Genomic DNA, 26180 nt, shown 5'->3' on the forward strand with positions numbered 1-26180 from the left:
GTGTGGAAAAATGAAAGTGTGATGTAAATGAAAATCAAAAAATTTGGGTTCTTGGGGCACCTGGGTAGCTCAGTTGGTTAAGCATCTGACTCTTGATTTTGGCTCAGGTCATGATCTCAGGGTCGTGGGATCGAGCTCCCTGTTTGGCTCTGCACTCAGCACAGAGTCACTTGAGATTCTCTGCCTCTCCTTCTCCACTCTGCCCCTCTCGCTTGTGCTCTCTCTCTCAAATAAATAAATAAATCTTAAAAAAAAAAAAATTGGGGCTTTTAGTCCCATTTATCAGAATAGCTGGATGTGTGGCTACATGTATAGATACTGGGGGGCATATTAAGAGATTTACATAGGTATATTTGCAAGATGGCCCAGTGGACCTTTACAGTTTTAGGACTTGTTACAGACCAAAGGAAAGAGTTAGGAAAGAAAATGATTTTTACAGTGTTGTCAGAGAGCATTCTCAGCCTTTTTTCCTTTGCAGAGATGTTGGCAATGTGGTTGAAGCCATGTATGGGGACCTCCCTCCTCCAATCATGCTGATTGGACATAGTATGGGTGGTGCTATTGCAGTCCACACAGCATCATCTAACCTGGTGCCAAGTCTCCTGGGTCTCTGTATGATTGATGTTGTAGAAGGTAAGTTTTCTTAGTACTGACCAAATCAGAATCTTTGACTTATGAGAGACATCTATGGTAGATTATTATTATCTTGTTTTAATTTATTGTTGATTTTCTACTCATCTTGAACTATGTCCCTCTGTCTTGATACCTTTTCTTATGTTATTTTGTAGCAAAGGCATTCCCAAGTATTTTTTTAATTGACATGTAACTTTTTATTAGTTTCAGGTATATAACATAATGATTCAATATATGTATATATTGTGAAGTGATAACCACAGTATGTGTAGATAACATCCATCACCACACATAATTACGATTTTTTTTTCTTGTGATGGGCACTTTTAAGATCTACTCTCTTAACAGCCTTCAAATATACAATACAGGGGTACCTGGATGGCTCAGTTGGTTAAGCAGCCGACTCATGGTTTCGGCTTAGGTCATGATCTGAGGGTCGTGAGATCAAGCCCCGTGTAGGGCTCCATACTCAGCATGGAGTCTGCTTAAGATTCTCTGCCTCTCCCTCTTCTCCTCCCCCTGCTTGCATGTGTGCACGCTGTCTCTCTCAAATAAATAAATAAGTAAATAAATAAAATCTTTTAAAAAACCAACAAATATACAATACAGTATTTTTAACTATAGTCACTGTGCTGTACATTACATCCTCAAGACTTACTTATTTTATAACTGGAAGTTTGTACCTTTTGACACCTTCCCCCATTTCACCCACACTCCATGTTATATAATCATTTTCCATGTCATCAAAAACTCTTTGTAAATATCTTTTGTGGCTGCATAATTTTTTAATTGTATGTGTGTCCCATAATTTTATTTAACATTTAAAAGAAGCTGCATGTCTTTTATGACCCAGCCTCAGAAGTCACACTATTGCTTATACAAGTCAGCCCCTATTCAGTGTGGGAAGACTACACAAGGGAGTGAATACCAAGAGGCAGAAATCACTGGAGGCCATCTTGGAAGCTGGCTATCCCATCAGTCGTCTGAATTTTCTTAAGCTGCGTCTTTTTTCCCCAAAGCATCACTGAATTCTGCTATCATTGAGGGCAAATGTACAGTTAACCCAGTAAGTGTAAAGTGCTGTAGTTAAAATATTTGTTTAACATCTAGGTACAGCCATGGATGCACTTAATAGCATGCAGAATTTCTTACGTGGTCGTCCTAAAACCTTCAAGTCTCTAGAGAATGCCATTGAATGGAGGTAACTCACAAATCTATATTGTCTGTATTTTAAGTGTTAGATTGTAGCTGTCCTTTTTCATCACTTCAGGCACCAAGTTCAAAGGAATGGTTCAGTTTCCAAGCCTTAGCTTTATTATGATATGTGCGGAAACAGTTATGTAAAGAGCAGAATTTTTTTTTTAATATTTTAAATGTTTCATACTTGGCCCAGTTCTCTAAAATCCATCCTTTTTCTAATACACTGTAATACCTCCTAGAATTTAATAATTATGGATCATCTGCTGTCTAGCTATTTCCATCTCTGAGGTAAGAGTCTGGACTAAATGAGGCTCTAAGGCCTTTTCCACTTCTGATGCTTCATGGTTCTAGATTCACTTTCTGTGTTCCAGAGAAAATGGTGGAGAAACAGAAAGGATGCGCATAGGTTCCTTTCTCAGTTTTTATTTGGGTTTTGGGTAAATAAAAACCCTTTGGGTAATTGGTTTTCATAAAAATCACAGACAGAATTGGCTATGGCTTCCACTTAAGTAAAGGCTGTTTTTTCATTAATTTATTCATTAAGTCAATCAATTATTTGATTAAATATTCATTAAACATTTTGTGCTAAAGGGTGACATTTCAGAAATGAGTAAAACACTGTCTCTCCCACAAGGAAATCAGTCTTAGGATAAAATATCCTTAGTATCCTGTCTTCCTACCTGTTGTTTAAAATCATCTCTAGTTCCTTTTCCAGACCCTTTCTCTAACTCCTCCGAACCACTCAGATCACTCATTTGATCAAATTGCTAGAGGCCTCTGTCTATATTATATTGTACTCTTTACCTCTTAAGTCTTCTAATGCTCCCCTAAAAGATATGCTTATATTGTCAGTTTTCACATATGTCTTAATGCTTTTCCTATATGATAAGGGCAGAAGCTATCCTCTATTTCTTTTGTACTTTCATATAGCATTCAGCATACTGCTGACTGCCTTAGCAGGCAGAACATATCTGTTCTTTGAATCAGAGACATCAAGAGGAAATGAAGGACCTGGTAAATAGAGCCTAGGTAGTTTTTCCAAGACAGAGGGCCTCATGCCAAATATGGCTTGCCAAAATGATGTTTGTGTTTGGTGAGGTTGCTTCTGTCTCCCCTTGTTCACATTACTGAGATTCAGGATTCCTGTTCTCTCAGAAGCACCAAAGATCTCTCCCTCTTTGGCAACCACAGCATTGCAGAATGTAGCTGCTGCCAGTTCAGCAAGTACCTCAGGCACCCTGCCTTCTCCCCCAGTAACAACCAGTGAGAAGACGATTCCAAATAACTTTTTTAATTTATTCAGTAAACTTTTTTTTTTTGTACCTAAGATGTGTCAGTACCTGATTTAAGAACTGGGGATAAATCGGGCTTAGTTCCTATCTGTCAAATAACTGGGAATACAAATAAGTAAATATGTAAACACAATGAAGGAGGCACAGGAATCACAGAAGATAGGTACTTAATCTAGCATGGCAGTCGTGGTGGACCTTCTCCTAAAAGAGATAGAGTCTTGATTCTAGTGGCAGATGTGGGATAGGATGAGGGTTCTGTTGGTTGTATGTTAAAATGTTTTGGGTTTATGAGAGCCACTGATTTTTAGAACCCACTTCCTGAGCCTGAGAATCAGAAAGAATCCAATGAAGTATTTCATAATTTTGTTTTGTACTCTGCTGGGTATCTGAATAAAGTTCATGACTCATGGCTATTGTGGCTATTCCAGATGAAAAAAAAAAAAAAAAAGATGTTGACATACAAGGCCAACCTGTTTAATTCAGTAAGGGTTTAAAGCGAAGTGAATTCCCACTTCTGCTTTCTTGGTCATCCTAATGAGAGGCAGTAGGTTATTGTCGTTAGAAGCCTAGGCTTTGAAGTTGGACAGATAAGGATTTGCATTTTGGTTTCACCACTCTGGCTGCTCTGAGGAAAACACTAGGGGAAGGAGTAGGGAGTGGGTGTGTTAATGGAAGTGGGAAATTGGTTAAGAGACAATTGTAGTATTATAGGAGAATAATGATGGTAAGCATAGACTAGGATGGCAACAGAGGAAGTAATATGTCATATTTGGAATGTATTTTGAGGGCAGAACTGACAGGACTGCCTTACGGATTGGATATCAGCAGAGAAATGGGGGTTGGAGGCAGGAGGAGGCACAGCATTCAAGGATGACTTCTAGGTTTTTAGCCCAAGCAATTGGGTGAATGGTAGAGACAAAGAGAAGTAGATTTGGGAGCAAGTAAAAGGTCAGGAAATCAGGATTTTTGTTTGGATAAGCTAAAATGCTTACTATACATCTAAGTGGAAATGTTAAGTAAATACTTGTATATACTTGTTAGAAGAAGTTGAGCTAGAGATAAATTGGAGAATCATTATTGCGTAGATAATATTTAAGAAAAAAATTCCTTTAAGATAACTTTTTTTTTTATGATAGCTTTTTTGAGAAGTTTTGTTGTATAGGAGAGCAGAGAAGTGGGGTAGTATCTAGTAGTGAATGTGGGGTTGAGAATGTTTTCAAAGGCTGTTTTATAATATCCACTAGAGAAAAAAAATGATGACCCACATGATAACTATAAGAAGCAAGGTCCTCATAAGCAAGAGGGGATAGGAACTGTGCCCAAGGTTGGCCTTGAATAGGAACAGAGGTGTTTCATATATTAAACAGTCATCAAGGCAGGGTATATGATTATAAATACTGGTGTATTTGTAGATTCTGTAGATTCAGTTGGTAGTAGAAAAATGAAATAATCATTCTGATTGTGTCTATTTATCATTAAAATAAGAAACAAGGTCATTATCTAAGGGGGTTGCCCTTTAAAATTTTACATGATTTTTTAAGCTAAAAAAGTTAGATTTAAAGAAATGTGTTCTGGGGGCGCCTAGGTGGCTCAGTCAGTTAAGCATCTGCCTTCACCTCAGATCTTGATCCTGGAGTCACAGGATCAAGCCCCATATCAGGCTTCCTACTTAGCGGGGAGTCTGCTTCTCCCTCTCACCCTCCCCACTCTCATGCTCTGTCACTTTCTCTCTCTCAAATAAATGGATGCAATGTTAAAAAAAAAGGGAAGGGAAGGAAAGTGTTCGGGTGGCCTGCTTCAGATATTGTTTCCAATTCCCCCTGGGACATGCGGCCATTTTGCTTGGCCCTTTAAGCATACATAGGTAGATAACTCTGAGGGAACTAATCTATTAAAATAGCATCTAAGCTCCTGAACTCTATATCGTGGCATGCAAGGCCCTGTAGGAGCTCGTCCCTGCCCGCCTGTCCCTTTCTCCCATTCACACTCCCCTTTTGCTCTCCCCTGCATCTCCTTGCACTCTGTCCTCTAAAATCCTCATCCTTTGACTTTTCCACATCACAGTGCCTTTGTTCACAATGTGCCCCCTGCCTGTAATGCCCTGACCACCCTCTTTTATCTTCTGCTTAGCTTCTTTTCTCCTCGGTTTAGACGGGACATTTGGGGAGATTTCTTTAACCTGTTCACTCAGAATAAGTGATTCCTTTGAACCTTGCCTTTATTATGTTAAAACTATGTGTTTCTTTCTCCCCGCTGAATTAGGTGCTTCTTGAGCACAGGCCTGGCACATAGTATCCTCCTGGTAAACGTTTGCAGAACTGAAATGGCTTGAATGTCTTTACTTAATTTTTACTACTTGGCTTATAGCCATAATAACCAGGTAGGAAGTAGGAAGTAGTGGTAATCTCCATAGTAAGCTGTATTGGTAAACACAACTTTGTAGAGGTTCCACAGAATCTGCAAAATTATCCATTTGACCCTATGACATGATAAGATGGATGCTGAATAACCTCCTCTCTCCCTTCTCACTTTTTTAGTGTGAAGAGTGGTCAGATTCGAAATTTGGAGTCAGCCCGTGTCTCAATGGTTGGCCAAGTCAAACAGTAGGTCTTATTTTTCCCTGTTGGGCTGGTTAGAGACTGAAACATGGTGAGGGAATTACAGATTGCTTTTTGTTATACACCTGTCCTGCTATCCTGAATGCCTTTATTATTTTAGATAATTTTTACAAATGAGCTCAGTTAGGCTAGCCTCATAGCTTTTCTTTTCTTTTTCTTTTTTTTTTTTTTTGAAGAACTCCCAAAGCCTGTATAATACAGGATTACCTTTTTAATACAACTCTGCGTCTTAAAAAGTGAAGAATCCCAGAGAATGGACATTAAAAATTATTTTAAGGGTCCACTCTAGTGCTGGAAGCTATGATTTTATTCTGGTGATGGTCTCCTTCTTAACCAGACCTGATTGTGAGGAAATAACAGTATAAAAGCTTTAGTGAAAACCAGATTCTAAGGCTAAGCTAAAATTATATAGCCCAACTGATCTTCTTGGATAGGGTTACATGAGTCCTGAGTATGGCTATGTAGTCACAAAATAAACTTTAGATAAATTGAGAAAATGTTGCTCAGCGGAACAGATAGGGAGCACAAGAGTTGATAAAAATGATAATGGCATTACTGAATGCCTGCTATTTGCCAGGCACTGTGCCAGGTATTTTATATCCATGTTCTCATTTTAAAAATCTTATGGAAATTTTTAAACATATAAAAGTAGAATGATACAATGAACCCCAGTATACACATTGCCTGTTTTCAACAGTTACTGACTCATGGCCAGTCTTGTTTCATCTGTGCCCCTTATTTTCCCCTAATTACAGAATATTTTTAAATAAATTCCAAGATTTCAGGATACCCTAAATGGTAAGGACACTTAAAACACAATCACAATACCGTTATCACACCTAAAAAATTTAATAATTCCTCAGTATCATCAAATGTCCATTCAGTATTCACATTTCTAATTGTCTCACTGATAATTTTTTTATAGATCAAATCAGAATTACAATAAGGTAGATACGTAGCAATTGGAAGATATAACTCTTAAGTATCTTTTAATTTATAGGTTCCACTTGTCTTATTTTTTTTCCTTGCAATTTATTTGTTGAAGAAACCTGGTTGTTTGCCCTGTAGAATTTCCCACAATCTGGATTTTCTGATTTGATTCCTGAAGGTGAAATTTAACATGTTCTTCTCTTCACTGTATTTTCTGTAAATTGTTGTTAGTTAGATCCAGAGATTTGATCAAGTTCAGGTTTGTTTGTTGTTATTTTGGCTCTTTATTTGTTTATAAGAATAGGTACTGCCATTAGGAAGCATGTAATTTCTGGTTGTCTCTTTTTTTGAGTGTTGGTAGCCATCGATGATCATTACCTAGATTCATTAATTCATTTGCATCATCTCATTTAGTCTTTACAATACCTCTTTAAGATAAGATTTGTTTTATAGGTGAGAAAATGGAAGTTCAGAAAGGTAAAGTAGCTTTCCCAGGATCACACAGCTAGTGAATGACGGTGCTCAGATTCAGTCTCCTGTGTATTTGACTTCAAGGACTGTATCATGGACTTTTTATGCCTGAACGTACAATTTGAGTAGTAATATCTAGCAGACACAATGCAGTCTTTAAGCTGTGAGACTGCGCACTTTGCAATGCCTAAATATTTTGAGATCAGATTTGTTTAAGCAGTGGTAAAGCATTTTGTGAGGAAGTTATATGGCTTGTATTCAGGTAGTTCAGCGATTTTTAAATTTTACCTAATATGTAAATTTAAGTGGTGTCTTCTCTTAATATGTAAACTTGTGTATATAGTGTGTGTTTTAATTGTCACATAGAGACCAGATAGAACCTTCCTGCCCTTCTTGATGTAGGTGAAATTCTCTCGAACCTCCTAATCCATAGCTGTGGAAATCCAAGGCACATGTTGTTTCTTTGTTTTACTACCTTGACCCTAGATGTGAAACTTGATACCTCAAGTCCCATAGAACACCCCCACTTGACACAACATTTTGTGAACATATACTTTACTGAGATTGGTAGAGGAGAAAAGGAAAACGAGTTATCACTGTTAAAAATCCATCACTGAAGTTTCACTGACCCTTCAGTTTATCTTAACTTGTTCTCTCTCCTCTTCTCCCTTCTCGCTCCCTTTCAAGGGCAAAATAACAATACTTCTTTGTCATGCAGAACAGACCTTAGTACTAGCTGCTACGTAGGCTCTTGGGACTTTTACCTTTAATATTGTCAGTGTATTTTTTCAACAAGTTCTTTCTAAAAGGAATTATGATATCAGCTGTTCATATAGTAATAATTTTTCTACCTAATTATGTAATATTGTTTTTTAGAGGAAGAACAACAACAGTAATTGGTTGGATCAGATGTTCTAATCCCCAAGGTCCAGCTGGCTATGGTTATTGTAATTGTCAGTTTCTATCAGCTAATTGAAAGTGGGGGCCTTTTACCATGCTGTTTAAGCCTTGCTCTACTGTAAGCAGGGTACAGTAGAAAAGTACCATGCTTTCAAGTTAATTGGGCCTGGATTTGCCTTCCAGCCTCATCTACTTATGAGCCAGGTGATCTTGGACAATTTTTTTATTTTTCAGGACTACTTCATAGGATTGTTATGAGGATTATACAAGATAATGTCAATAAAATTCTTGTCACCATGCCACATGAAATGATTACTCTCTTCTGTGGGTCAGTATTGGTGCAAGAACTGGAAAGCAGCCCTTGGAATATAGTCATACCTTCCATGGCCATGACCTTCCACAGCCCTTGTCTATTTCTGCACATTTTAAAATGCACATTGTTCACATCCTCCTTCTCCCAGAAGCATTAAGTTTTAACTGACATTTGATTGTAAAAGACTATGAGTTTCAGTATCTCTGAGATAATTTGTGTATAAAAGAAAGATGTATGATAGCCCTTTAAAAAAAAACAAACCACCTAGGTGTGAAGGAATTACAAGTCCAGAAGGCTCAAAATCTATAGTGGAAGGAATCATAGAGGAAGAAGAAGAAGACGAAGAAGGAAGTGAGTCCGTAAACAAGAGGAAAAAGGAAGATGACATGGAGGTGAGTGAAAGCTGGCATTCTTGGAAGGATGGGGCAGTGAATGGTTCAGAGTGTGTGGGGGTGGTGAGGGGGGTGGTGAGGGGGAGGTGACATGTTCTTTTTGTTCACCATTAGATATTTTAGGGGGTGAAGATGTTATCGTAATAGATACTTAGGTTAACTATAAGATATAAGGCACTTGTTGATAGCTTTGACAAATTGGAACGTAAAACTTATAGTGTATACCCTACCCTCAAACAGACTGCTCTCTCATCAGATTCTTTCTCACCTCAGTACTTCTGTTCCTATGGTTTATCTCATGAGAAAATCTGATTTCCTATGCTAATAAGCCCATCAGATCTTACTCATCTTTCAAGGTGTATCTCCGGGGAAGTTTTCTGACCTCATTTTATATCAGTCCCTCTCCAGTATAGCACTGAGAGTCTGTATGACATAACTTAGCACTTTCTTTTTTGAAGTTGTGGCTAAGTCATAGAATTGATTTTCATAAACCACATTCAAAGATACGATGGTCTCCTGTAGTCATCCCTAGAATGCAGATTCAGCGTTCTCTAATTGCACAAGAATTGTCTCCCAACAAAAATAACCTGTGTATTTTGAGCACAGGAACTAATGTTCTATATGAATTTCCCTCAGCATTTAGCTTGGGTGTGTGTGTGTGTGTAGCAAGTGTTCCGTGAGTACTTGTTGAACACTTGATTTGAGGATAGTAATGGGAAAGGGTGTGTGTTTTTTCTTGGAAATGGTTAGTGAGCATGAGCAGCAGACTTTCTGGGATGGATTATAAACATCTTACTAATGGCAGATAATGGACTTGGTGTACACCACATATTCCCTTATGTTTGGAGATGCTACTATTAGCAAGGAGGAGAGGACAATTGACCCTTGAACAATACGGGGGTTAGGGACACTGCCCCCCAACACTGTCAAAAATCCAACTATAACTTTTGGGGTGCCTGGGTAGCTCAGTTGGTTAAGCGTCTGACTCTTTATTTCAGCTCAGGTCACGATCTTAGGGTCGTGAAATCGAACCCTGCGTGGGGCCCCGCGCTGGGCATGGAGACTGCTTAAAATTGTCTCTCTTCCTCTCCTTCTGCCCCGCTGCGCACACCCCCACTCCGCACATATGCACTCTCTCTCTCAAGAAAAAAAAAAAAACAACTATAACTTCTGGCTCCCTAAAAACTTAATCACTTATAGCCTACTGTTGACCAGAAGCCTTACCAATAATATAAATAGTTGATTAATACTTAATTTGTATATTTATATGTATTAAATACTGTATTCTTATAATAAAGTAGCTAGACAAAAGGAAATGTTCTTAAGAAAATCACGAGGAAGAGGGGCCCCTGGGTGGCTCAGTCATTAAGCATCTGCCTTTGGCTTAGGTCATGATCCCAGGGTCCTGGGATCGAGCCCTGCATCAGGCTCCCTGCTCATCAGGAAGCCTGCTTCTCCCTGTCATGTTCCCTCTCTCGCTGCATCTCTCTGTCGAATAAATAAATAAAATCTTTAAAAAAAAAAAATCATGATCTCTCGCTGCATCTCTCTGTCAAATAAATAAATAAAATCTTTAAAAAAAAAAAAAAAAAGAAAGAAAATCATGAGGATGAGAAAATACATTTGTAGTACTGTACTGTTTCCAAATCCACGTATAAGTGGACCTGCACAGTCATCAACTGTATCTTTTTTTAAACAGAATTTTTAATTTAATGAGGATCTTTTGTCATCCTTAAGATCAATAAATAATTCTTTGTACCTCTTTGGAATTTACAAAAATATATGAAAATTTGCCTTCCCTACACTCTGTGAGATGAGAAGAGATCTTTTCTCCCATGTTAACAGTGTAGAAACTTGAGACTCAGAGATGAAGGACTTTCTCAAAGTAATCAAGTAATATTTAGTAGATCTGAGACTCTGATACAAACTGTCAATGACTTTTTGCCTTTTATGTGCTGGGAGCTATACTAAGTACATCACATTTATCATCCCTAGTTCTCATTTTAGCTCTGCATTGTAGGTATTATCATTGTTTTACAACTCAGGCACAGATTCTTGCCTACAGACACCAATAAATGTTGGTGCTAAAACATACCCAGATCTTCTGGTTTTTAATTCCAGCTCATTTTTCCTTTGTAATTTTTTTTTATAAGCCCAGTTACATGGAGTTTAGTATACTCCAGCGGTTTTGTTAGGAGGGCAGACTGAAACACATCAGGCAATGAGTACAGCAAAACAGTCTACCCTTGAGGAAGGACATAAACCCCAAACAACACAACTAGTGTTCTTGCAACTAGTAGATAAACAGATGCTGGACATCTAATGCACAGCATAATAATTATAGGCAATGATACTATGTTATAAACTTCAAAGTTGCTAAGAGACTAGGTCTTAATTGTTCCTAATACAAAAAAAAAAATGGTAATTATGTGACATGATAGAGGTGTTAGCTGTCGCTATGGTGTTGCATATTGCAGTGTATAAATGTATCAAGTCAACACATTGTACACCTTAAACCAACACAATGTTACATGTTCTTTATCTCAATAAAGAAAAAAAAATAAAATGATGGAGAAAATATTAATAATGTAAATTAAACTTAACTACAACAACAAAAACAGTCACAACTTCTAAAGCATGGTAGCCAGGGGCCATTTAGAGCCTATTAGCCCTTAGGGGATATCTCTGTTATAACTAATATAAAAAGTGGTGTTTGAAGTGATCCTGAGACATAACATAAGAGTTCTGTTGCATCCATTTTGCTGTGTAAAAGAAGACAAGATATACATTGGCAGTGGGGGGTGATGTCTAGTACAATATGGTTAAAATACGGAAAAGAAAAGGGAAGCTTTAACCTTTGGTCCTTAAAGTAATAAACTTCAGTTGTCCAGGAGGTATTCCTTTATGCATAAATCTCTTTTTTAAAACTGCTTTATTGAGGGGCGCCTGGGTGGCTCAGTTGGTTAAGCCACTGCCTTCGGCTCAGGTCATGGTCCTGGAGTCCCGGGATCGAGTCCTGCATCGGACTCCCTGCTCGGCGGGGAGTCTGCTTCTCCCTCTGACCCTCCCCCTTCTCATGCTCTCTCTCAAATAAATAAATAAAATCTTTAAAAAAAAAAAAAAAAAAAAAACTGCTTTATTGAAAGGTAACTCATCCAAAGTATACAATTCAGTGGTTGTTAGTAGATTCACAGAGTTGTGCAATCATTGCAGCAATCTAATTTTAGAACATTTTCATCACTTTTTAAAAAAATGTCATACCTGTTTGCATTCTCTTCCCATGTCTCCCCAACATCAGCCCTAGGCATCCACTAATCTACTTTCCGTCTCTGTAGATTTGCCTAATCTGGACATTAAATATAAATGAATATACATAGTCTTGTGACTGGCTTCTTTTACCTCAGCATAATGTTTTCAAGGTTCATCTGTATTGTAGCATGAATCAGTACTTCATTCCTATTTATGGCTGAATAATATTCCTTTGTATGGGTAGACCACATTTTTTTTTTATCCATTCATCAGTTAGTGGGCATTTGGATTTGTTTTCACTTTTTGTTATGAACAATGCTGGTACGAACATTTGTGTACAAGTTTTTGTGTGGACATAGGTTTTTATTTTTCTTGGGTATACACCTACCAGTGGAATTGCTAGATGCTAATTCTGTGTTTAATCATTTGAAAAATAGCCAGACTATTTTATATTCCTACCACCAGTGTCTGAGTGTTCCAGTTTTTCTATATCCTTGTCAGCACTTGTAATATTGTCCCTCTTTTTGATTATAGCCATCCTAATGGGTATGAAGTGGTATCTCATTGTGGTTTTGATTTACATTTTCCTGATGACTATTGATGTTGAACATCTTCTCATGGGATTCTTGGCCATTTCTTCTCTGGAGAAATGTATATTCAGATCCTTTGCCCATTTTTCAATAGGGTATTTTGTCTTTTTGTTATTGAATTGTAAGAGTTCTTTACATATTCTAGATACAAGTCCCTGATTTGCAAATATTTTCTCCTGTTATACAGGTTGTCATTTCATGTTCTTGATGGTGTTCTTCGATGATGAAATTCATTTTATCTAGTTACTGTTTTGTTATGTCACATCTAAGAAGGTTTTGCCTAGTCCAAGGTCACAAAGATTTATACGTATGTTTTCTTCTAAGAGTTTTCTAGTTTTAGCTCTTATATTTAGGTCTGTGATCCATTTTGAGTTAATTTTTGTGTATAGTATGAGGGTAAGAGGTGTAACTTCATTCTTTTGCATGTAGATGTCCAGCTGTCCCAGGACCATTTGTTGGTAAGACCCCACTTTCCCATGTAATTGTCTTGCATTCCTTTTTGGAAATCAAATGACCATAACTGCCAGAGTTTATCTCTGGACTCTCAATTCTGTTCCATTGATATATATGTCTATCCTTACGCAAGTGCCACTGTCTTCATTATCGTAGCTTCATAGCATGTTTTGAAATCAGGAAGTGTAAGTCTTCCAGCTTTGCTCTTCTTTTTCAAGATTATTGAAATCCCATATTCTTTTTTTTTTTTTTTAAGATTTTATTTATTTATTTGACAGAGAGAGACACAGCAAGAGAAGGAACACAAGCAGGGGGAGTGGGAGAGGGAAAAGCAGGCTTCCCGAGGAGCAGGGAGCCCGATGTGGGGCTCGATCCCAGGACCCTGGGATCATGACCTGAGCCAAAGGCAGATGCTTAAGGACTGAGCCACCCAGGTGCCCCAAAATATCCCATATTCTTAAGATTTTGTTTTTTTAATTACTTGTTATGTGCCAGACCATGTTCCTATTGTTTTACATACATGAGTATCTTTAGTTTATCCTTACAATAATCTTTTGAGATTTTGTGTTGCCCACTTTATACCTAAGAAAACAGGCTTGAAGAAGTTAGGTTAACTTTCCCAAGGGACCCACAGTTGATTAGCTGATGATGGAGGTGGGATTTGCATTAAATCCAAGTCTGACTGACACAAAACCTATCTCTTTAAATGCTTTTCAAGTGATGTGTTGGGAAATAATGCAAAGCCTGTGGTTGATGCCCTTGTGTGGAGAACCACATCCTGCCCACGTGAACATCCCAGGATGATTGGTAGCCAGCTTTCTGCTTCTATCCAGCAGTTAGATCTCATTACATCGATCTGTTTTTTTTTTCTTTCTTTAGTTTTCTTTTTTCAAGTTTTTATTTAAATTCCAGTTAACATACAGTGTAATACTAGTTTCAGGGGTAGAATTTGGTGACTCATCACTTATATACAATACCCCATGCTCATCACAGGTGCCCTCCTTAATATCTGTCACTCATTTAACCCATCCCTCCACCTACCTGCCCTCCAGCAACCCTCAGTTTGTTCTCTATAGTTTAAAGAGTCTGTTTTCTGGTTTGCCTCTCTTTTTTTAACCCCATGTTCATCTGTTTTGTTTCTTACATTGATCTGATTTATTACCGTTTGCCAGAGGAAGGAATCTAAACTAAATTAACTTTATGATCCAGCTCTCCAGAGAGAGGATATATTATTATAACCCTAAATACAGGAGCAACTCTAATTATATCCAGATTTTTTCTTTGTTTTTACATTTTTAGGACTTGAACTCCTTTTTTAAAATTTCTTTTTTTTTTTAAAGATTTTATTTATTTATTTGAAAGAGAGAGAGACAGAGCACAACCAGAGGGAGAGGCAGAGGGAGAGGGAGCAGACTCCCCACTGAGCAGGGAGCCCGACATGGGGCTCGATCCCAGGACCCTAGGATCATGACCTGAGCTGAAGGCAGATGCTTAACCATCTGAGCCACCCAGGCACCCCTTAAAATTTCTTTTTATAATATTACTATCCTTGGAAGTTCCCTTACTTTAAATTTGTCATTTGCATATGAAGCACAATGTATATTTAGGAAGATCTTACTGTCTCCGACTGTGGAATCTATTAGAAGTGGCTCATAAGTGTTCTACATGCATTGTTTAATGAGAACTGGAAGACCCAAGTTTCCTGACTACCCATCCAGTGATCTTTTTTATACCTCATAGAAGTAGAATCAGTGTTTGTCTTTTTGTGACTGGCTTATTTTAGTTAACACAATGTCTTCAAGTTTCCTCTATGTTGTAGCATATGTCAGGATTTCCTTCTTTAAGGCTAAATAATATGTATATAACACATTTTGTTTATCCATTCATCCATCGATAGATATTTGGATTGTTTATACCTCTTGACTGTTGTCAATAATGCTGCTATGAACATGGGTCTGCAAATATCTCTTCAAGACCCTGCTCTCACTTCTTCTGGCTGTATACCCAGAATTAAGATTGCTGGACCATATGGTAGTTTTACTTTTAATTTTTGAGTAACTACCATGCTGTCTTCATAGTGATTGTAATGTTGTATAATCCCACCAACAGTGCCCCGAGTGTTCCAGTTTCTCCACATATTTGCCAGTGCTTGTTATTTTGTCTTTTTTGAAAATAGCCATCCTAATGGGTACAAAGTGATATCTCATTGTGGTTTTGATTTGCATTTCCCTAATGGTTAGTGAAGTTGAGTATCTTTTTGTGTACTTATTGGCCATTCTCTTCTTTGGAGAAATGTCTGTTCATGCCCTTTGCCCATTTTATAATCAGGTTATTTGATTTTTTGTTACTGAATTATAGGAATTCTTTATATATTCTGAATATTGACCCCTTATTATATATATGATTTGCAAATATTTTCTCCCATTCCATACAATGCCTTTTCACTTTGTTGATTGTGTTCTTTGATGCGCAGAAGTTTTTAAGTTTGATGTAGTCCATTTGTCTATTTTTGCTTTTGTTGCCTTTGCTTTTGGTGTCATAACTGAGAAATCCTTGTCAAATTCAACATCATGAAAAGCTATATGAAGCGTTCCCCTATGTTTTCTTAGAAGTTTTATAGTTTTAGGTCTTATATTTAGGTGTTAAACTTGTGTATTGTCCAACTTTTTTGCATGTGGATATCCAATTTTCCCAATACCGTTTGTTAAAAAGACTGTTCTTTCTCCATTGAGTCAACTTGGACCCTTGTTGAAGATCATTTGGCCATTTTTGTGAGAGTTTATTTCTGGGTTCTCTAGTGTATATACCAGTACCATACTGTTTTGATTACTGTAGCTTTGTAATATATTTTGAAATTAGAGAGCATGCATCTTCCAATTTTATTCTTTTAAAAAATTGTTTTGGCTGTTTGAGGTCCCTTGAGATTCCGTATGAACTTTTGATGAATTTTTCTATTTTTGCAAGAATGTCATTTGGATTTTGATAGGGATTGTTTTGAATCTGCAGATCACTTTGGGTAGTATGGACATCTTAACCATCCAGTGATCGCTAACACAATATGTTGCTGTCTCATGTTCACTTCTAGATTTTCATATTGTGGTTACTGCAGTATCCCCAATTATTTATTTCAGTTATAATATTTCAAATTTTCAATGATGCAGAAAAGTATAGAGAATCATTTATTTGTTCATCTTGTATTTGATGAGTACGTACTCTGTGCCTGTATAGTGTGTATCAGGATTTAACAGATACATTTTGTAATATTTGTGTCAGATTTCCTTTTTCAGATTACTATTGCATGAACATGATACCATTATCATAAATCAAAATATAAGAAAAATGCTCTACCAACAAATCAACATATTTTCAGTTTTCCCTTCCAGTTCTTTCCCTATATGTACCACATTTTTCCAGTAGTAATCCTCACTTAGATGACATGTTACACTCTGTTTCTTTCTCTTAATATTATATCATAAGTATTTTTTTCATACTGTACTGTGCCTTTTGTAATTATCCTTCTGATGGATATGTTCTTTTTGTCAAATGGATATAAGAGAAGCTCAGTCTTGGCTCTGCCACTTACTAGCTTTGTGATCTTAAGAAAGTCTTCTAAGTTCACTGAAATTAATAGAAGTAAAAAGTAAACTTCTAGTTATCTAAACATGAAAATTACAACAATAACCTATATCACAAAGCTGTTTTAGTAATTAAGTGTATATGAAAATATCTGGGACCTAGTAGCCCCTTAGTAAGTGCTAGTTTCCTTCCCTTTCCTTTTCCCAGGGACCTAGTTTTTGTCCTGTTCTCCAGGGGTTGCCCTCAGAGACTCAGAACTTTCTCTTTTTCCTCCAGACCAAGAAGGACCATCCGTACACTTGGAGAATTGAACTGGCAAAAACAGAAAAATACTGGGATGGCTGGTTCCGAGGCTTATCCAATCTCTTTCTTAGTTGTCCTATTCCTAAATTGCTGCTCTTGGCTGGTAAGTGTGTATGTGTGTGTATTAGCTCAGGCTGCCATAACAAAATATCATAGATTGGGTGCTTAAACAACAAATTCATTTTCTCACAGTACTGGAGGCTGGAAGTCTGAGATCAGGGTATTAGCGCAGTGAAGTTCTGGTGGGAGCTTTCTTACTGGCTTGCAGACACTGTGTCCTTTCATGGCAGAAGAGAGAGCGAAAGCAAACTCTTTGGTGTTTATTCTTAAAAGGACACTAATCCTGTCATATGAGGGCCCTACCCATATGACCCCATTTAATCTTTTTTTTTCATGTTTTATGTCTTACATAACTTCTTGTAAATTATATTCTTTTTTAAAATTTTTTTTATTTTTATTTTATGTTAATCACCATACATTACATCATTAGTTTTTGATGTAGTGTTCCATGATTCATTGTTGGCATATAACACCCAGTGCTCCATTCAATACCTGCCCTCTTTAATACCCATCACGAGGCTAACCCATCCCCCCAATCCCCTCCCCTCTAGAACCCTCAGTTTGTTTCTCAGAGTCCATAGTTTCTCATGGTTTGTCTCCCCCTCCAATTCCCCCCCCTTCATTTTTCCCTTCCTACTATCTTCTTCTTTTTTTTAACTTAATTATTTCCATATCTCCAAATGTGGTCACACTGTGGATTAGGCCTTCAACATATGAACTGGGGGGGGGGGGGGGGGGACAATTCAGTCCATAACAGTGTAGGTATATCATCATCTGAGTATGTCCTTGTTAAAACTACTCACCACATGGGGGCACCTGGGTGGCTCAGTCGGTTAAGCATCTGCTTTCGGCTCAGGTCATGATCCCAGAGTCCTGGGATTAAGCCCCATAGGGAGTCTGCTTCTCCCTCTCCCTCTGCCCTTCCCCCTCCCTCCTGGTCACTCACTCACTCTCTCAAATAAATAAATAAAATCTTTAAAACAAACAAACAACAACAAAAAAAAACTACTCACCACATGGGTAGTAACTTCCAAAATAAAGTACCATCCTCACTCATTTGTGCTCTTCTCCCCTCACCAAATCCCTAATTCAAACTAAGCACACGCATCTATCTGAGATAAACCTAATTCTGGCCTGCCTTCAATCCCTGTTTAAGCATAAGTTCTCCTAGAGTGGTGTAAAGATATTCTGAGTATAATGGAAATTTTAAAAAGTAAAACCCTGTTTTCAGAAATCAGTATAAATGATCCAAAAGATTGTAGGGGACCCTCATTCTGGAAAGCTTCATGTGGTAAGTATATACCCTCAAGGAGTTAGGATTGGCATTAACGTGAATTGAGAATGTCATCATGTTTACAAGTTTGTAACAATTTTTACTTCATACTTGAACAGCAAAACCTGTTTCACACAACCTTTTCTAATAAGCTACTTCTGGATTCTCCTATTTTGTTCTAGGTGTTGATAGATTGGATAAGGATCTGACTATTGGCCAAATGCAAGGTAAGTAATCAAGAAATTATGTCCAGGGGTGCCTGGGTGGCTCAGTCACTTAAGTGTCCCACTTGTGATTTTGGTTCAGTTCATGATCTCGGGGTCGTGAGTTTGAGCCCCATGTCGGGCTTCACACTCAGTGGGGAATCAGCCTGGGCTTCTCTCTCTCTCCCTCTGTCCTTCTTCCCATTCATGCTCACGTATGCACTCTCTCTCTCTCAAATAAGTAAATAAATCTTTAAAAAAAAAAAGAAAAGTAATTATGTCCCTAGGTTCTTCTCTGAGGGCAGAGTCATGTGGAAATTAATGTTCTGAGATGGTGAAATGCAATGGAAAGAGCATGAGCTTTAGAGTTAAGCCCAAACTTGACATCAACATCCACACCTGACCCAAATATTTCCCTTTTCTGAGCTTCAGTTTTTTTTCCTCCATCTAAAAATGGGACTTAACTCCCATCTAAATCTCAGAGTTTTAAGGATTAAAATGAGGCAATGTCTATGCAGAGTACATTATAAACCATAAAATACCCTATAAATATATAATATTGTGAAGGAGATATTCTGAATACTGATCAATATTTTCATGATTGTTGGAATTCTTAGGAAAGGGAAAGGTCCACGATAATTGGGATGCAAAAAGATGTAAACTATGTTTAGAAGACAGCATGGTGAGGTGGCAAAAGCAAAGGCTCTGAGGTTGGGAGTACTACTACTTTCCTTCTCATTTGATGACCCCAGGCAAGTTACTTGACCTGCCTTAGCTTTAGTTTTCTCAGTCTATAAAATGAAAAAGTTGATGGCAGCTTCACAGGGATCATGAGGTATAATGAGTAGAAAAGTAACATATTGTGCTCAGGTTCAGGTGTGTTGGCCAGATGGAAGTGGAGGCTCTTGGTTTAGTATGGATGAAAGGCTTGGTAAAGGCGAAGTCAATAGGCACTGGTATCTTTTAGGTTATGGGAAGAAGAGGTGCTAACTCCAAGGCCAAGGTTTCAGGCTTAAGCAGATTCTGTTCTTGACCTCCGTTTTTTTCTACTTATTCTCTCTGGGCAATCTCATGGCTTTTATTTACACCCTGATAACTCCCAAAGCTAAATGTCCAACTCATACCTCTCTCCTGTGCTCCATACCTGGCCCATATGTAAAACCTATTGGACATCTCTACTTGGATGTTTATGGTCTCAAACTGTTCTTTTAGCTGTCCTCAGGCTCTCCACAGAAAAGGGGGCTTATATTTCTTCACAATAGTTGTTCAGAGGCTCCTGAATGATTTATTACACTCTGGACTCAGGCACTCCTACCCTCCTCCTCTTCCAACTACATAGTATCCTGAAGCCTGGAGGAAGATCATGGACTGGGACGGTGTGAGTTTTATGGCACTGATGTTGGTAATTCTGAGTTTAGACATCTTTCCTTAAATTCAATTCAAGCAAACCTTTCCTAAGCAGTCTTTCTGTGTAAGACCTATGCTTAATGCTGGATAGACAAAAGAATCAGATATGGCCCCTGAGACTATCTGAAAGCAGTTGATCTGGACTGGAATAACATTTGAAACCATTGTGGATCACCAGCCTTGGAATCAAACAGTCCTGGCTTTGAGTCAGTGTTACTAGTGTTCTGGCCTGAGTGAATTGCTAACTTCTTTAATCCTGAGTTTCTTCATCTATAAAATAGAAATAATGCTATATCTCAATACATTTGTATGGTGTCTAAATGCAAAAATATGTGTGAAGTAAGAGTCTGACAAGTGATGGCTTCATTATATCCGGGAAGTACTCATGATTCCTCATTAGATGCCCTGCCATTTCCCCAGTAAGGATTATGCCAAGACTACCTTCTCTTTCAGAGCATCCCGTGAGTATAGAAAGTAAATGGCTGGAGTGAGGGATATCCCATAAGACAAAGGGAAATGGCCAAATTGGCATAGATTGCAAACCACAGCCTTCCCAGCACTGTTTAAACCTGCTGAATTAGTTACGGATTCCTAGAAACCTAGCACTCGTTCATGATGCAACCTGGGTAAATAATTTAGGCTGTCTGAACCTAAGGTTCTTTATCTGTAAGATGAGAGAGAAGGGTTTGGAAATATGCCCGCTTCATAGAATAATTGTGAGGATTACCCATAATCATTTTATGTGTACCAGGCACAGTGTTGTTAGTGTGTGTGAGTTCTCTCTGATTCTTTATACCCGCTCTTCCAAAGAGGAACAAAAAATTCATGCCTAGACATCAAGCCCAGGGTGGTTGGAGTTATAATTGTTATCAGGTTATTCACTCAGTTATCCATTCAAGACTTACTAAGTACTTACTCAATGTCTAGCCCTGTGTTGGGCCCCGTTGATATTAGGCCCTGTTCTTACAGAAATGACATGCTCCTGGGGAGGCAAGCACCAGTGGCATATAAAATATAAGCTTACAAAACAAGCAGGGCACAAGCTGCTCTCTGTTTGACTCCAAATGTGTTAGCTGTAGTACATTAAGAGATACAAGAGGGCGCCTGGGTGGCTCAGTTGGTTAAGCGACTGCCTTCGGCTCAGGTCATGATCCTGGAGTCCCTGGATCGAGTCCCACATCGGGCTCCCTGCTCGGCAGGGAGTCTGCTTCTCCCTCTGACCGTACCCCCTCTCATGTGCTCTCTCTCATTCTCTCTCTCTCAAATAAATAAATAAAATCTTTAAAAAAAAAAAAAAAAAAAAAAAAAAGAGATACAAGAGAGGGAGGACTAGGCTGGACTAGGCTGGAGCACCCAGGGGCAGACTACTGCAAGAGGAAGGGCATAAGCTGGGCCTTACTGAATGGAATGGTCTTAGTTCCTCTACTAATTAAATAAGCAGCCTTGGGTAAATCACTTCACTAACCACAGTATTAATTTCATCATCTCAGGAAAGAATTTCGGTATTTATACTGTTCAATTTTATGGGGTAGATTTGAGAATCAACTTAAAAAATGGATAGAAGAGTATTTTGAAGAAATTTTAAAGCACTGTGTAACTGTGTTAGGAATCCTGGAATGTGATGACCAGAAGGACTTCCAGAGCATGCTGCCTTATTTTGTAAATGGAGCCACTTAGGCTCTGAGAGTCTGCTCTCTCTACTTAGGGGAAGCTGTGGGTCCCATATCCTTTAGTTTGCTTAGGGATCTTGCTTTATCTGTCATCTCTTTTCACTCTTAATAGCTATCGCATTAATGGTGAGCTTACAGTGTTCTACAAGGCAGTGTGAGAAAGTGGTTAGTACAGTCTGGCATATAGTTAAGCACTCAAATGGTAACATATTATTGTAATAATAAATTTCAAAATCCTTAACATAGCTTACAAAACCCTTCATGGTATGCTCCCTGCTTTCCTCTTTAGCCTCATTGTTAACTCTCAAGAGTTCCATGCCAAACTTTTTATTTCCAGGAACAGATACCATTTCATCCTCTTTTCCTTTGTGTAGGCTATTTTTTTTTCTGTGTGGGAAGCCTTCCTATATCCTTACTTGATTGTGAAGCCTCCTTTCCTATGTTCTTATAGTTCCATGTGCTCAGTTTTATCATAAGAACTACATGCTACATTAAAATGTTGTCTTTTGTGTTCTCCTACTAGACTATAAATCCCCTGAAAACAGGAACTGTTTCTTCCTATGTCTGGCCCAAAGTAAATGCATGCTAAATAGTTACCAAAGTTAAAAATGACGGGAAAATCATTTGCCCAAGGTTATAGCTGCAAGTATTACCGTCCTCCTCAAACCTTGGTAATTGGGTCCAGACTATTGGGGAGGGGAGTAGATAGGAAGGTCCTGGACTCCTGGAGTGGCCTGTGAGACCACAGAGGTGGTAAGGAGAGGGCCATTTTAGTCCCTGAGGTCACCTGGATTTGTTTCCTCTCCAGGAAAGTTCCAGATGCAGGTCCTACCCCAGTGTGGTCACGCAGTCCATGAGGATGCCCCAGACAAGGTGAGTCTGGTGCTGTGTGACTGTAAAAGAATAGCTGTGAGAGTCACCTTGGCTTTCACAGAAAATAGTACAAGCCTCTGAGTCAGGCTGAGTTGCCTGCAGTGGCCACTGTGGGGCCTATTCAGATATGACTCCACCATCTCCCCAAACCTCTCCCTGGCAACTGCTATGGTCTTGGCTTTCTGTGTATGGCCTGAGGAGCTACTGGCACCCTGCAGTTTCACCCCAGGGCCCTCTGGTTAAAATCTTAAGCTCTACTTCTCTCTTTTCCCCAAAACCAGGTGGAAGAAGGGAAAATTGGGATAGAAACTACTCCCTAAACTACAGTCACAGTTAGAAGTTAATATGCTCTCCTATAGAATAAGGTGCTTTTTAACTCTCAGGGAATAAATAAGCCTTCACATCATTCCTCTTGACTTCTCTGGAGCTATCTTTGGCAAGGTTGGTGGGGAGGAGTCTTCTAGCCCTGTGAGGACTCAGGTCCTTTAGGTTTCAAGCTTCCCAGATCTGTAAGATCCATGAGTCCACTACAGAGCCTAACCTTCCAGTAGAAGCCCACAGGACCTCCAAAGCTGCTCCCCATTGCTAACATCATTTAGCCTGGAATATCTCTCCCCTTTCCCAGGTAGCTGAAGCTGTTGCCACTTTCCTGATCCGGCACAGGTTTGCAGAGCCCATCGGTGGATTCCAGTGGTAAGGAAGTAACAAAGGTTTAAGGAACCCAGCAGTGCTGACCGACTCCAACAAAAAGATATTTGCAGCGTTGTAAATATCTCTGCCTTGGCCCTGCCTGGTTTGGATCACCATGCCTTTCTTCTTCCTCCTCAACAGAGCCCAGCATGTGTGTTTCTACAAACCCATGGTTGATTGTTTCTGTGTACTTTGGTCCAGTGCGTTGTTGCTGAGCTGAGATTAAATTGTGCCTAGTCCCCACTCCACCCCACTTCTTAAAGAAATCCCCCCACTTCTTGAGGTGCCTCCTTCTCTGAGGAGGCTAGGATGGGAATCAGTCTTTTTCCAGACTCTTAGAGAAGTTCTGTATGCCTTCTCCTCCTCTGCTGCTGAGGAATGCTGGGCAGGCCATGGGAACTGTGTGGAGATCCGGAGCAGGGTTTTCGACCTCAAAACTGTTGACATTTGGGGGCCTGTCCTGTGTATTGTAGGATGTTTGACAGCATCCCTAGCCTCTCTGCACTCCCACATACACACACAAGTTGTGACAAGCAAAAGGCGTCTCCATCTAAAGATGTTACCAAATGTCTCGAGGGAGACAAAATCACTCACAGTTGAGAAACACTGGTTTGAAGGGAAAAGGATGCCCCTCATCCTAGGAAGCTCTTCTGATTAGGGAGACACAGTTAGACTCTTTGTTGAGGAGGAGGAGGAAGAGAGGCATGATTACCCAAACCACACAGTCCTGGCCCCAACTTAGGGAGCTCCTAGGCTGTGCTGCAGTATGCCCTGATCCTCAGAGAGCCCACGAGCCTGCTGAGTCATACCTGCCAGTTGGAAAGTCTCCTGTCTGATTTTGGTGAAGGTCCAGGGGAACTGGTTCCCTACCCTCAGGAATTTGAAGAAGAAATGTTGAAGAAAAGAAATCGTTTCTGCATTAGAGAACTCTGAATGCCAGGACCTGGGAGGGGAGGGTGATAGGCATTGGCGGTGATGACAGGAGCCTGGTACGGTGAGCCACACGAGTGACTCCCTCATGCTGAACCACCCCTCAAGCAACTAATCGTTGATGGATCCCAGGAATCAAAAGCAAAGACTTAGTTTTTCTTGATAGTAGTGTTTGGAGCCCCTGGACCATTTGGTCACATCACCAGTTCACAGAGAGCAGAGCCCATGTCTAGACCTAGATGGGGCTGTGGGAAGGTTGGACAGATCTGCAAGGGCCTTGGTGGTCATGAGGGTCCCGGGCTTCCTGGAAGAGAAGGGGTGAGCAGGGGAAAGCTAGTAATGGTCACATTTGTTTTCCCTTCTCTTCCCACTCTTCACAGTGTGTTTCCTGGCTGTTAGTAACCTGCTGTCCTTCCCTCCCCCAACATTGAGCTCTGTTGTAACTACATCGCACCAGAGGCCACTGTGATGCCGCTGTCTCCTCACCATCCCGCCCGACCGTGTGACACCGGCTCCCTATAGACGGGCTTCCCCAGATGTACAAACCCTTTTGTGTATTCCTGCCAAAAGCATTGTTTTCCAAGGCCTTCGACCAGCCTCGGCCTCCTTAGTCCAAGGCTCCCCAGCTCCCACCCCTTCCCTGTTCAGGGGTAGCCCCTGCCTGTTCTCCCTGCCTTGCCTAGGGTGAAGCCTCCGTCGGAACTGCCACCCTGGGCCCCTATTCCTGGTATTAGGCAGTGCACCTGGGTCCAAATGTCTCTCCAGGCTCAGGGACCTCCATTCCTTGAGATTGTTCTTGGCGTGGTCCTGCCCTACCTCATGGGATGGACCATGCACAGGGTGGTCCTTATTGTCCCCTTTCAAATAAAATACTAGTCAGGTACCTTTTTATCCCAGTCTTACTCTTCCAGGCTTGGAAGACCCAGAGAGGCCAGGATCCCATCCTTAGAAATAGGGAGGCGGTGGTGGATAGCGTCACAAGAAACCAGCCTGAAAATCAGGTCCAGTCAGTCCAAGCACATGGCCTCCCATCTGGGGAGAGCCCACTGTCCCTCTCCCACATGTCTGGGCACCTGCCCTGGGCTGAGGCCAGGCTGCTCCAGGGGCCTCTCGAGCCCTCACCTGCCACAGAGCAACCCAGGTTTAAGACAGCCCATGCACAAAGCCATAGGCTAAAGCCTGTGGAGTTGTTTTTAAGAATCAAATTTAACCATTTTCATAATTGGTCCCTGGAGGTGTGCAGAGTGCCCGCTTGCCTCTTCTAGACCCACAGCTTATCTTCACCATTTGTGGTTTCCATGTCACTCTTCATAGAAACAGCACAGCCCAGCACCCTCGCTCTAGGCCCTCTTCCAGCTGCCCCCTCCCAGCACTGCGGCCTCCCCCTGCTGCCCAGGCACGCTGTCTCCAAGGGCGGGAAGGGCCGGTCTCCTGCAGCCCATCTTTTCTGTGACTGTCTTAGGTGATGCGTAGCCCCCTCCACCTTTCCACCCAACAACTTCCTATCCCTGTCCTGCTGCACGGTCCAGAGTCTGGGACCTACTTTGTTTCTTTGTTACTTATGACCTTGTTTAAAGAGAATAAATATCTCCCAACCTTTATCGATCTTGTCTCTCTCCAGGGAGTTGTCCTTATTTCTGCCGATATGGGAACGGGACAGTTTGTTGGATTTAGTCACCATAGGTCTCCAGAAACCCCTTTCCTGAGCCCATCAGCATCTTATGCTCTGCCTGCTCCTCACATCCAGAATGCCCAATGGAATGGGCCGAGCCAGCCTCCACTGCAGCCAGGGAGACCTGGATTCCAGGCGCATTCTTCCAGTTATGTGCTCTGTCAACTTTGGCCCAGAACAGGGACAGTCTATGCACGGTTTATGTGAGTTCTAACACTCATGGCTTCACATCTGCCAACACCAGACCTTGCCCATAACCCAGATCATGTCCTGAGCTCTAGATGCTTAGGTCCATCTGCCTCCTATCTCCCCCAGATGACCAAAAGCCACTCATATTGACCATTCCTAAAACTGAACTCACCTTCCCCCTAAAACTTGTTCTTCCTCCCGTGTTTCCTTGCTCAGTAAGTGGTAGGTACCACTATCTCTCTGTTGTCCAAACCAGACAGGTTGAACTCTCTACATGGCTCCCTCTCTCACAC

The 26180-nt window shown here is 40.1% G+C and overlaps 1 protein-coding gene across 1 annotated transcript in view; it reads left to right on the plus strand.

The window, feature by feature from the left end:
- The window catches only part of PPME1 (protein phosphatase methylesterase 1), a 78400-nt gene extending 52769 nt beyond the window's left edge, over positions 1 to 25631 (plus strand). The window contains exons 6-14 of the mRNA XM_032426920.1: positions 479 to 633; positions 1744 to 1834; positions 5663 to 5728; positions 8626 to 8749; positions 16894 to 17023; positions 18436 to 18480; positions 22342 to 22406; positions 23032 to 23099; positions 24407 to 25631. Of these exons, the coding sequence (XP_032282811.1) occupies positions 479 to 633; positions 1744 to 1834; positions 5663 to 5728; positions 8626 to 8749; positions 16894 to 17023; positions 18436 to 18480; positions 22342 to 22406; positions 23032 to 23099; positions 24407 to 24425 (763 nt within the window). The 3' untranslated portion in view covers positions 24426 to 25631. The remainder of the gene's footprint in view (positions 1 to 478; positions 634 to 1743; positions 1835 to 5662; positions 5729 to 8625; positions 8750 to 16893; positions 17024 to 18435; positions 18481 to 22341; positions 22407 to 23031; positions 23100 to 24406) is intronic.
- The last annotated feature ends 549 nt before the right edge of the window (positions 25632 to 26180 follow it).

This window comes from Phoca vitulina, unplaced genomic scaffold (genome assembly GCF_004348235.1).
Source record: "Phoca vitulina isolate PV1807 unplaced genomic scaffold, GSC_HSeal_1.0 scaffold36, whole genome shotgun sequence".
NCBI classification, from domain to species: domain Eukaryota; kingdom Metazoa; phylum Chordata; class Mammalia; order Carnivora; family Phocidae; genus Phoca; species Phoca vitulina.